General features: G+C 49.6%; 1 protein-coding gene across 1 annotated transcript in view; it reads right to left on the reverse strand.

Annotated features, from left to right (window-relative positions):
- The window catches only part of LOC134931824 (rho-related BTB domain-containing protein 2-like), a 121,740-nt gene that overhangs the window by 72,092 nt on the left and 37,138 nt on the right, over window positions 1-12,510 (reverse strand). Inside the window, exons 2-3 of the mRNA XM_063925574.1 lie at window positions 10,793-10,994; window positions 616-719 (exon numbers count right to left, since the gene is read on the reverse strand). Coding sequence (XP_063781644.1) covers window positions 616-719; window positions 10,793-10,984 — 296 coding nt within the window. The 5' untranslated portion in view covers window positions 10,985-10,994. The remainder of the gene's footprint in view (window positions 1-615; window positions 720-10,792; window positions 10,995-12,510) is intronic.

The following is a 12,510-nucleotide window of genomic DNA, read 5'->3' on the forward strand; positions in this document are numbered from 1 at the left end:
TGTGCATTAAGGAACACATTGTTTTTTCCTACACAGAATTACCCCTCCCTTTTAGCACCTGAGTGACATCACAATCTGATTGAGCAGCTTACCATTTTGTGCAAGGTCCTACACCAAGCCTGGCCAACCCGTGGCTCTCCAGCTGTTGTGAAACGACACATCTCAGCATGCCCTAATAGCAAAACTGTGGCAGGGCATGCTGGGATGTGTAGTTTCAAAACAGCCGGCGAGCCACAGGTTGGCCAGGCCTGTTCTACACCGTACTCCTTACAACGGCACCTAGCCCTCAGTTTCGGTCGCCTTGATGATCATCAGTGTCCTGTCCCCTGATGCAGCAATGTTTATATAACATGTACTTATCCTACATTGTCTTGTATTGTAAGTCGCTGTTCTTGCTTTGTTGATTTGTTAGGCGCTGCGGAACCCTTGTGGCGCCATATACATAATACAAAGTGCACTCAGATCAAATTGAAAATAAGAACAAGTTAATGTTAAGCATTAGTCCTACTTATTACTTACTATAATTACATTTGTATAATAATGCAAAAAACAAACAAACACGCACTCACATTGTAACCACGTTCGACCTATAGAAGCCACAGAGGGGTTTCTCACCTGCCATATGCAAAGCGCCGGTCCTTGTGGTGGTCTCCAAAAGTGTCCCAGAGCCGCAGAGAGATGCTGACCTCATCCACCACATCGCGGGAGCGCTCCAGGACCTGGAACAACATACAGCAGAGGAACGGTGGGGACAGTCATACAACACTGTAATCCGCAGGCCTATATATACTGGGTGCCCGCGTACAGAGGCTCCTCCCTCATACTGACCAGAGGGCGAGATCATTATGGGACCACACTGTAATAACGATTTACATCCAACCATACACAGATTACGGGGCTTCCCTCTGAGATTAGACACGGGTTTACCAGGAGTGGGCGCAGGGGAAGGAACAGTTATGGAGAACATCAGATCTGAAGCTTCCACGGCCTTCTCCATAAACAATAGGTGGTCAGATATAAAATCACAATGATGTAAAAATAGGATTTTGGTACTTACCAGGTAAATCCTTTTCTTTGAATCCATAGGGGGCACTGGAGTACTCTTGGGATATGGACGGCCTCCGCAGGAACAGGGCACTGAATATTCAAATTCAGTAACACTCCTCCCCTCCATACTCCCAGAGTACCTCAGTGTTTTTTACTGAGCCGAGCAGGAGCGATAGAGAGGATGACAATGGAGAATTACCTATAACATAACGGACAACCATAAAGTTGACACATAACGTAACGGACAACGAAACAGTTGACACCATAACCGGTAGAACTAGAAAATTTGAACCAGTCGGTGAAAATGTGTTCCCATAAGATCCCCTGAGCTTACTACAAACCAGGTAAAACTGCTCTGGGTGGGCGTCCAGTGCCCCCTATGGATTCAAAGAAAAGGATTTACCTGGTAAGTACCAAAATCCTATTTTCTTTTTCATCCACTAGGGGTCACTGGAGTACTCTTGGGACGTACCAAAGCTTCCCCCGTGGGCGGGAGAGCTGTTTGACACCTGTAACACTAGGCGGCCAAAGCTAGATGCCGATGCCGCAAAACGTATCAAACTTGTAAAAGCGCACAAACGTGTGCACTGAAGACCATGTAGCCGCACGGCAAAGCTGCGTCGTAGAAGCTCCACGACCAGCTGCCCATGAAGTTCCCACAGAACCTGTGGGATGAGCTATTACTGATGTAGGCGACTGTAACCTAGCATGAAGGTAAGCCTGACTTATGGTCAGTTTAATCCATCTGGATAAGGTCTGCTTAAAAGCTGGCCAACCCATCTTGGCAGCATCACAGAGAACAAACAACGTATCAGGCTGTAGACGTTCGGGATACATAAACGCGTAATGCGCGTACCACATCCAGAGTTCCAGAATGTGCTGTTAACACAGGAACTACTATTGGTTGATTGATGTGAAAAGATGACACTACCGGTGGTAAGAAAGCGGGATTCGTCCGAAGTTCCGCTCCGTCATCATGAAACACCAAAGACGGTGGCTTGCATTACAAGGCACCCAAATCTGAAACACGCCTTGCCGAAGCTAAGGCTAGTAGAAACATTGTTTTCTAAGTGAGAAACTTTATATCCACTTGTTGTAAGGGTTCAAAATATGAAGACTGGAAGAAATCTAAAACCAGATTCAAGTCCCATGGCGCCGCAGGTGGAATGAATGGAGGCTGTACTCTGAGGACACCTTGTAGAAAAGAGTGTACCAACGGAAAAAGAGCCAATCGTCTTTGAAAATAAATTGACAACGCAGATACCTGCACCGTCAGTGTAGATAAACGCAGTCCTCCATCTAACCCCGTCCGTAGAAATAACAAAAGACGGGATAACTTGAAAGATGATTTCGGAAACTTCCGAGCTTCACACCAACCTATATAGGCACGCCAAATACTGTAATAATGAGCTGCCGTAACCGGCTTCCTAGCTCATAACATGGTTGGTATAACCGATACTGGAATGCCCTCTCTTCTTAAGAGGGCGGTCTCAACAGCCACCCCGTCAAACGCAGCCGCGCTAAATCGGGGTAAAAGAACGGACCCTGTTGGAACAGGTCTGGACGTAGTAGGAGCGGCCAAGAATAGACCGCGGAGATCCGAGAACCAAGCTCTCCGAGACCAATGAGGCACCACTAGTATGACTGTGACGGACTCTCTTTTGATCCGTTTTAGCAACCGAGAGAGCAGCGGAAACGGTGGAACCAGATACACGAGGCTGTACGGCCACGCATTGTGAGAGCATCCACCGCCACTGCCCTTGGATCTCTCGTTCTGGACACATACTGGGGCGTTTGGTAATTGTGGCGAGATGCCATCAGGTCCACCTGAGGGTAACCCCACCTGTGGACCAACATTTGAAACACCTCTGGATTTAATGCCCATTCTCCCGGATGAAAATCCCGACGGGTGAGATAATCCGCCTCCCAGTTGTCCACTCCCGGAATGAACCCTGCCGACAATATCACCTGGTGGTATTCTGGCCAATTGAGGATTCGAGCTACTTCCCGCATTGCCATGCGGATTCTCGTTCCTCCTTGGTTGTTGATGTATGCGACTGCCGTTGCGTTGTCTGCCTGCACTTGGACAGTCCGAGAGGGAAGCATGTGTACTCTTAGTGCATTGTAAATTGCGCAGAGTTCCAGGACCTTTATAGACCGCAATCTGTCGTGATCCGCCCAGAGACCCTGTCGTTGAACCACAGCTCCCCAACCTCTGAGACTCACGTTCGCCGTTAGAATTATTCAATTCCAGCCGCCGCCTGCGGGTATTGTGTACCTTGAGCCCCAGGGTAGAGACACCCTCGCCCTTGGCGACAACCGCACCCTGTGGTGAATCTGCAGATGCGAGGCAGACAACTGTGCGAGCACATGCTGTTGAAATGGACGCGAGTGAAATCTTCCGAACTGAAGCGCTTCGAAAGCCACCACCATTGCTCCTAATAGGCGAATGCACAAATGTACCGAGACTGTGCGTGGCTTGAGCACTAATTGTACCAGATGTGAAGAATCTGTACTTTCTGATGTAGTAGGTAAAGTCTTGATTTACCGTATCGAGAATCATACCTAGGAATTGAAGTCGTTGAGACGGAATTAGATGCGATTTCTTGAAGTTGACACTCCAACCGTGGTGTACGTTAGCAGCGCAAGTTGGAGGAGCATCTGTGGAGACGGAGCTTTTATGAGCAGATCGTCTAAGTACGGAACGATTGTCACTGCCCGGGATCTGAGATGGGCTATCAGCCCAGACATCACTTTGGTGAATACCCGAGGCGCTGACGAGAGGCCAAACGGTAGAGCCTGTTAATGGTTGAGGCGTATTTAAAAACGCAAGAACCTCTGATGAGGCGACCAATCGAAACGCGTAAGTACGCAACCGTGAGATCAAGCGCAATCATGCAATCTTTTGGCTACAAATCTGCAATTACTGACCGCAGAAATTCCATCTTCAATCAGTAGAAAGTGACTTACTGATTGAGACTGTGACGGAGCCCTCCGGCTTCGGTACCCCAAACAGACGGGAATAATAACCCTGACCTTGTTTACCAGGGCCGGAATTAAAAACTGCTGAATCCAGCAGAGACTGAATGGCAATCTGCTAAAACGCCTTCTTGTCGTCCGACAGAGGCAGGCCTGTCTTGAAAAAGCGCAATGGCGGGAGACAGCTTTCTTTTAATACTAAATTGCGGATACCTCCATCAGTGGATGCCTGGAATCCCGGCAATTGTAGCGTCTGAAGGCGCGCTCCCACAATTGGTGACTTTAGCACCCTGGCGTTACAAGGCGTGGCTGTTTCTCTACCACAGCCTTGAAAGGACTGAAGTCGAAAGGCTTTGTACGCCGGACCAGAGTATTACCGTCTTGGTACCGGTGGAGGCAATGGCAGGAAACTAGACTAGACTCCCCCCCCCCCCCCCCCCCCCCTCCTTGGCCTGAGAAATGCATTTGTCCAATTTAGGACCAAACAACATCTGTGCAACCGGTCTTTGACCTCTGACTCCGCTTGCCAAGAACGCAGCTAGAGTACTTGTCGCGCTGTAACGAGCGACGATGAAAAGCGAGAAGCGAGCTAACAGCCGGCAGCCGAAGCTGTACATAGACACTCAGCAGCTTCTCAGATTTGATTAACGATAAGTATAACGTGATCGTCATTGTTTCCATACAATAAGCGCCTTAGTGACCCAAATCTATCTTACGTCCGAAGGGTCTTTATAAGGTTTGACACAGACGAATCCACCAATTGCGGATTCTCCAATGTAGATGTCACTGTGTGGAAACGGGTAAGTAGAAGGTAGAGAACCGGTTATTCGGTTAGTTTGCGTTTCTACTAACATCTTAGTAAGATATCCTAAATAAGAACCCCATTGGAGATCTGTCGTTTAGTAAATACGACTTATTATATGTTAGAGGCTCCTTAGTCTCTGTAAACTTCAGAGACTGACACACTGGTCATTACCAATGTGTCAAAAACTGCACTATCTGACTGCTGGTCTAATTTGCCCTCCTCACCCGTATTTAGCGCCGTGAGGTTTGGCATAGAATTGTCAGACTGCAACATAGCAGAAACGGTTAAATTATAAGACCAATTAAATTAATACCTGTTACCTAAAGTGAAGTTGGACCTTTGCAAACGGCTGAGACTCCTCCGTTAGATTTGGCGGTCTCATCCGAGACTCCGATCTTGCCGCTCGTGTCGAGCGGCGGCCACGTAACAGAGGAATGACACCGGGTTCCGGAGTGGAAACCTACTGAACATGTGGTAGATTCATGTACAGACATTGCAGTAAAACTTCACTTTAGCCTTTGCTGGTGCCGTACTCATTAAGCAGATAGACAACACAATAAACAAAGACAGACACTTCCACGACTCAGTAAAATCGTTACCAAGGTGTGTAAATTATATATATATATATATATATATGTAAAAGCAAAGTGGCCGGCACTCCCCCTGCTAGTGCAGAAACTGCTCCGGTGCCCTCCATGAGATGTGAACATCCAATTGTAGAGAAAAAGATCTGGCGGCACTCAGGAGACTATGTCAACCAATATGAATTTTTATTGGAGCAACATCCAACAATTGTTTCGGGCCTCCGCCCGTCGTCAGGGATGCAAATCACATTAAAGACATACATTTTATACCCCCATATGAACCTCCCACCACATGTGAAACATAAACATTAATCATCTCACCTGCAGGCCCACTCACCGTGACGAACGCCACACTGCTAGCCGCCGCCACGAGCCATTCCGCTCATCAGCCGCTGCCGCACAGCAGATGACGTCATCGAGGGGCGCCCGCAAGGAGACGGAAACCCAGCATGGAGATCGGTTACCTAGGTAACCAAAACAACAAAGCAACACAAAACGAACAAACATGAATGTAATCTAACATTACTAGTATGCATACAAATATAAAGAATATAAGGTGAAAACACAAATACAGGTTGAGTATCCCATATCCATATATTCCGAAATACGGAATATTCCGAAATACGGACTTTTTTGAGTGAGAGTGAGCTAGTGAAACCTTTGTTTTTTGATGTCTCAATGTACACAAACTTTGTTTAATACACAAAGTTATTAAAAATATTGGCTAAAATGACCTTCAGGCTGTGTGTATAATGTGTATATGAAACATAAATGCATTCTGTGCTTAGATTTAGGTCCCATCACCATGATATCTCATTATGGTATGTAATTATTCCAAAATACGGAAAAATCCCATATCCAAAATACCTCTGGTCCCAAGCATTTTGGATAAGGGAGACTCAACCTGTAATACATAATATATCATGATAAAAACAAGCTGTGGGACGCTGTACTGTAAACATTCCCAAAAGTAAAAGATTAATTTATGTGGCATATAAACGAGTATATAAGACCATGTTACTCACGGCATCAGCTGGGTACTGGGTGTATCAATTATCATTTTAGATAATCCATAATGAATTCAGAAAGATATATTTTATGTGTGATTAAAGGTTTATAAAAAACTATGTAGCCCATGCTGTTCATTTAGGCCTGTAGGAGCCAATGTGTCTAATCTAAAAATCCAACGGCACTCCAATTGGAGTAGCCTTTTGCCCCTATCTCCACCCCGAATTGATGCCGGAACATGATCAATAAATTTACTCCTAATACTCGCAATGCTGTGCGATTGTTGCGCACAATGGCGGGCCATGGGTTGATCACTAGACCCTGACTCCAAAGCAGCCCTAATAGCTGACCGATGGTTAGCCATCCTCTCCTTGAATTGGCATTCTGTCTTGCCCACGTAGTGCAATCCACATGGGCAAGACAGTACATAGATTACAAATCTTGAAGTACAGGTGAGAGGGAAATTAATAGTGTATTTCTTGCCCGATCTCGGGTGTGAAATATAATCACCCACCAACATAGAGCGACAGGTGACACATCCAATGCACCTGAAACATCCAGGCTTCCGTGACAGAAAGTGCTGTTTGGGTTTGGCCTTCACTAGTTCTGTTACATCAACTTTTACAAGCAAATCCTTCAGGTTTTTGCCTCTAGAATATGCCGGCATTACTCGGGTATTGAGTAGACCTGGGAGATCCTTATCCGTGTTGATAATGGGCCAAAATTTTTTAATTTCCCTATTTGTGTTGTTACTTGCTTCAGTAAATTTATTGACCCAGGGAATCTTTTGTATCCCATTAGACTTTTGGGAATGTTTACAGTACAGCGTCCCACAGCTTGTTTTTATCATGATATATTATGTATTACAGGTTGAGTCTCCCTTATCCAAAATGCTTGGGACCAGAGGTATTTTGGATATGGGATTTTTCCGTATTTTGGAATAATTGCATACCATAATGATATATCATGGTGATGAGACCTAAATCTAAGCACAGAATGCATTTAAGTTACATATACACCTTATACACACAGCCTGAAGGTCATTTAATACAATATTTTTAATAACTTTGTGTATTAAACAAAGTTTGTGTACATTGAGACATCAAAAAACAAAGGTTTCACTAGCTCACTCTCACTCAAAAAAGTCCGTATTTCGGAATATTCCGTATTTCGGAATATATGGATATGGGATACTCAACCTGTATTTGTGTTTTCACCTTATATTCTTTATATTTGTATGCATACTAGTAATGTTAGATTACATTAATGTTTGTTCGTTTTGTGTTGCTTTGTTGTTTTGGTTACCTAGGTAACCGATCTCCATGCTGGGTTTCCGTCTCCTTGCGGGCGCCCCTCGATGACGTCATCTGCTGTGCGGCAGCGGCTGATGAGCGGAATGGCTCGTGGCGGCGGCTAGCAGTGTGGCGTTCGTCACGGTGAGTGGGCCTGCAGGTGAGATGATTAATGTTTGTTTCACATGTGGTGGGAGGTTCATATGGGGGTATAAAATGTATGTCTTTAATGTGATTTGCATCCCTGACGACGGGCGGAGGCCCGAAACAATTGTTGGATGTTGCTCCAATAAAAATTCATATTGGTTGACATAGTCTCCTGAGTGCCGCCAGATCTTTTTCTCTCTCTATATATATATATATATATATATATATATATATATAGCCGCAGTGCACGTGGCCAGTACTATATGAAACCTGATAAGCAATTCCCCCTTACACCCCTGCGCCTCCGGTGGAGTAGGGATGTAGTACAGGAACGTTCTGGAATCATAGGAAAACACAGGAAACATGTATATTAAAAAAAAAAAAAAAAAAAAAAGGCCCACATTCCATGCTTACAGTTAGAATCACAGGGCAGGTTACAATACATGACTTTATAACCTGTACCTGACATTGCCTTTAATATAGGCTTAACAGCCTATTAATATACCCCATGCAGCATAATATACCCCATGCAGCACACTATACCCCATGCAGCATAGCATTATGTAATATGCAGGCAGCCATGCAGCCTATGCTCTTGTTTTTCAGCTGCGCTGCCTGTGTGCAGACCTCTCCCCCTCCCCCTGTGCTCCGTGTAGCGCTGTGTCCTTTCCGGAGGAAGTGCAGGGAGGCGGGGAGCGCGATATAAGGAGAGCGGCCGTGGAAGTGTGGCCGGCGGGTGTGCACGGAGTGCGGCGGGCCAGCGCGGCTCTTGGCGGCCCGGAGCGGCTCTTGGCGGCGGGGCAGTGCAGCGGCGGGCGCTGAGCCCGGACAGCGAGGCTGGGGCGGGCGGCCGGGAGTAGCGGTGGGTGCGGGCGGTACAACACGGACCCCACACAGCGGGGCGGCAGCGTGCGCTGACCGCCCCGTCCCCCCAGCATACCTTGTCCTCAGAATCTGAAGTGTAGGGAGGGCTGCGACGGGGCTTCTTCCTGCAAGCTCCGTCCAGCTCTTGCAGCAGTTCATGGCTGTGACGGGGCTTCTATGTGTAAGCTCCGTCCTGCAGCAGGTAGTGAGCTGCGTGTGGCTGTGAGGGTGCTCTTTGTGAAGACCGACACGCCATGCGCTGCTCCGTGCAGCGGCACAATCCCGGACCCATGTTTTTAGTAGAAACTGGGAAGGGATGTGTCTTAAGTTGTAAAAATAAAAATAAAATAAAAAAATATTCAGTAAGTGTGGCAGCGCCACACCAGCCCTGTTGCTCCGACGAGCACAGAAAAAACACTGAGGTACTCTGGGAGTATGGAGGGGAGGAGTGTAACTGAATTTGAATATTCAGTGCCCTGTTCCTGAGGAGGCCGTCCATATCCCAAGAGTACTCCAGTGACCCCTAGTGGATGAAAAAGAAAGCGTCAGTGACCAAGGAATCACTTTATTATCAATTTACCACAGTGCGTTTTATGTTGTCATGTCTATCAGGTCCAGATTTAAAGCGATTATATTCACTTTGTAAACTGACTGAACAAGAACTAGAGACTGACCAGAATGTCCACACCTACAAATCCAGGTAACATCAGGGTGTATGAGGGGTGTGCAATAAGTTTCCAGATGCCCAAAAAGAATTATATTTACAAAGTGGGCATTACATATATTCTAAGTATCCGCCAGAGGAGTCTCTGCAGAGCTACATTCGCTCAAACCACTTGGTGGAGCAGCTGGACCGGTCTGAATCAGAAACATCTTCTACATGCTGGATGAAGGTCTCCACTGCAGCTTCCGGTGACCCAGAATGACTCACACGCATCTTGTGTTTGAGTTGTGGGAACACGAAGTTGTTGCAAGAGGCCAGGTCTGTACGCAAGATTCCTGAGCTCCTATTCGTGGGCCAGGAAATCCACCACTGGTGGATTTCCTGAACGTGTGGGACAGCACTCAGAAATGTCTTCCAGCACTTGTGGTAGGCACTGGCATATCAGTCCTCTGTGACCGTGAGATTCTGTAAGTGGCACGGTAGCTACAGGACTAGTTTTATCTATAAAAACAGCCACCATCTGCTTGGCCATGCTGTGCTCATGTTGGAACATTTGCCTCCAACTGGGGTCCACTGGGCCAACTGTTTGGTATTGGGGTCAAAACTGTAGATCCATGATTCATCACCCTTGATGACCTTCCAGACAGACTGAGCAACCACCACTAAACCTGGCCAGCATATTGTGGCACCAAGTCACCCAAGCCTCCTTCTGCTCCAGAGTCCGCTGATAGGGCATCCAGCGTGCAGAAACCTTGCTCAGGTCAAGTGTTCATTGAGTATCAAGCAGACGGATCCTCCAGATAAAATGCCTATCTCCTCTAACTGGGCCACGGTCACCATGGCGTCCACCTCAACTATGGCCCACACGGCACCCACGTTATCCTCTGCAATGGCAGACACAGGTTGCCCGTAGTGCTCCTTACCTTCCAGGGACCATCTCACGTGCCTAACTTCTGCAAACCACTCAGTGGTACGGGACGGTGCTTCCTCCCCAGAAGAAGCTCACAGTCAGTCATTGCTCTCCTGCTTCCGCAGACCACTCTCGTAGTGGTAGGAGATGCTGGTTCTCCAGTGGCCTCTGCTGAGCTCCATATCGAGTGTGTGAAGGAAGGGAACATGCCGGATACTTCGGTTGCAGGTCCACTTCTATACGGTTCTGTGCCTTTTGTCAAAGATTACAGGTCACAACGGTCAGATGATCTGCACATCTGGAAACTCACTGCACACCACTCCTATGTACTACATGGGGGCAGCATATGCCATTAAGAGACAACAAAGTCACCCGGAGATTATTCGTTTGGAACCATTGCCCCACGTCTCTGAATGATTCACGGTGTTTGGTGTAGACAATAAAACACAAGCAGTAGAAGACATTTACACCCCCCGCCACTCCAAATCCTACCTCCTGGCACACTCTGTACTGGTCAATCGCCCAGACTGTTGGCACATGGGTAGCGAGGAGTTGGTACTGGGTTAGGGTGGCATTGCAGGCTCGGGCACAGATCAGACGGGTCTTCCCCACGGCGTTGTCTCCGACTACCACGCATTTAATGGTTTCCACATTGGGTCTCTCATAGTCCAGGTCAATATCCATTAAGATGGGTCTGTGGAGAGAGGACACGTTACAACTGAGCTCAGTCTCCGGGGCGAGTAGGGCCAAGCGTGGAAGTGACGGAGATGTTGGCGAGCCAGCATACTGTTACATGTAGCACTGACTGTATGGTGTAGAGGCGACGGCTGACCTGCGGGATAACCAGGCAATTGGAAACCTTAAATATCACAGTCTCTACCTGGAGAGAGGATCACTGGACTGCCCATTATACGGCTACGGTGAGTCCTCGCTGCTCACCAGATCATCTACCCCTCATCACCACCAGATTCCTCCGCCAGCCTCCCCGAGGGGAAACACTTCCTGGGAGAGGGGAAACACTTCCTGGGAACACTTCCTGGGAGGGGGGAAAACACTTCCTGGGAGGGGGGAAAACACTTCCTGGGAGGGGGGAAAACACTTCCTGGGAGGGGGGAAAACACTTCCTGGGAGGGGGGAAAACACTTCCTGGGAGGGGGGAAAACACTTCCTGGGAGGGGGGAAAACACTTCCTGGGAGGGGGGAAAACACTTCCTGGGAGGGGGGAACCTGGACAGAACATGGTGAGGAGCGGCCGTTTTCTCCAGGACCCTCTCTAGTGAGGACGCTTTTACTGGGAACTGAGCAGACCCACAGAGCAGCAGGAAGCCACATATATGACGCTGCACCCGGGAGGTATGCACCTCGCGCCCAGGAGGTACAGTACGCTCCCGCAGGCCGCGCCCAGGAGGTACAGTACGCAGGCCGCGCCCAGGAGGTACAGTACGCAGGCTGCGCCCAGGAGGTACAGTGCACCCCCGCATGCCGCGTCCAGAAGGTACAGTATGCAGGCCGCGAAAAGGAGGCACATTACGCCGCCCCCCCCCCCCCAGGAGGCACGGTACGCCCGCCCCCCCCCACGCGCCCAGGAGGCACGGTACGCCCGCCCCCCCCCCACGCGCCCAGGAGGCACGGTACACCCCCCCCCCCCCGTGCGCCCAGGAGGCACGGTACGCCCGCCCCCCCCCCCCGAGGCACGGTACGCCCGCCCCCCCCCCCCCCCCACGAGGCACGGTACGCCCGCCCCCCCCCCCCACGCGCCCAGGAGGCACAGTACGCCTGCCCCCCCCCACGCGCCCAGGAGGCACGGTACGCCCGCCCCCCCCCCCACGCGCCCAGGAGGCACGGTACGCCCGCCCCCCCCACGCGCCCAGGAGGCACGGTACGCCCGCCCCCGCGCCCAGGAGGCACAACCCGCCCCCCCCCCCCCCCACCCCGCACCAAGGAGGGGCAGTACGCCCCCTCCCCGCACCCAGGAGGAGCAGTACGCCCCCCCCCCCCCGCACCCAGGAGGGGCAGTACGCCGCCCCCCACACCCAGGAGGGGCAGTACGCCGCCCCCCCACACCCAGGAGGGGCAGTACGCCCCCCCCCCACACCCAGGAGGGGCAGTACGCCACCCCCGCACCAAGGAGGCACAGTACACCCCCCCACGCAGGAGGCACAGTACGCAGGCCGCATGTCGCGCCAAGAAGGTACAGGACGTCCCCCGCA

Source organism: Pseudophryne corroboree, chromosome 1, assembly GCF_028390025.1.
Source record: "Pseudophryne corroboree isolate aPseCor3 chromosome 1, aPseCor3.hap2, whole genome shotgun sequence".
NCBI classification, from domain to species: domain Eukaryota; kingdom Metazoa; phylum Chordata; class Amphibia; order Anura; family Myobatrachidae; genus Pseudophryne; species Pseudophryne corroboree.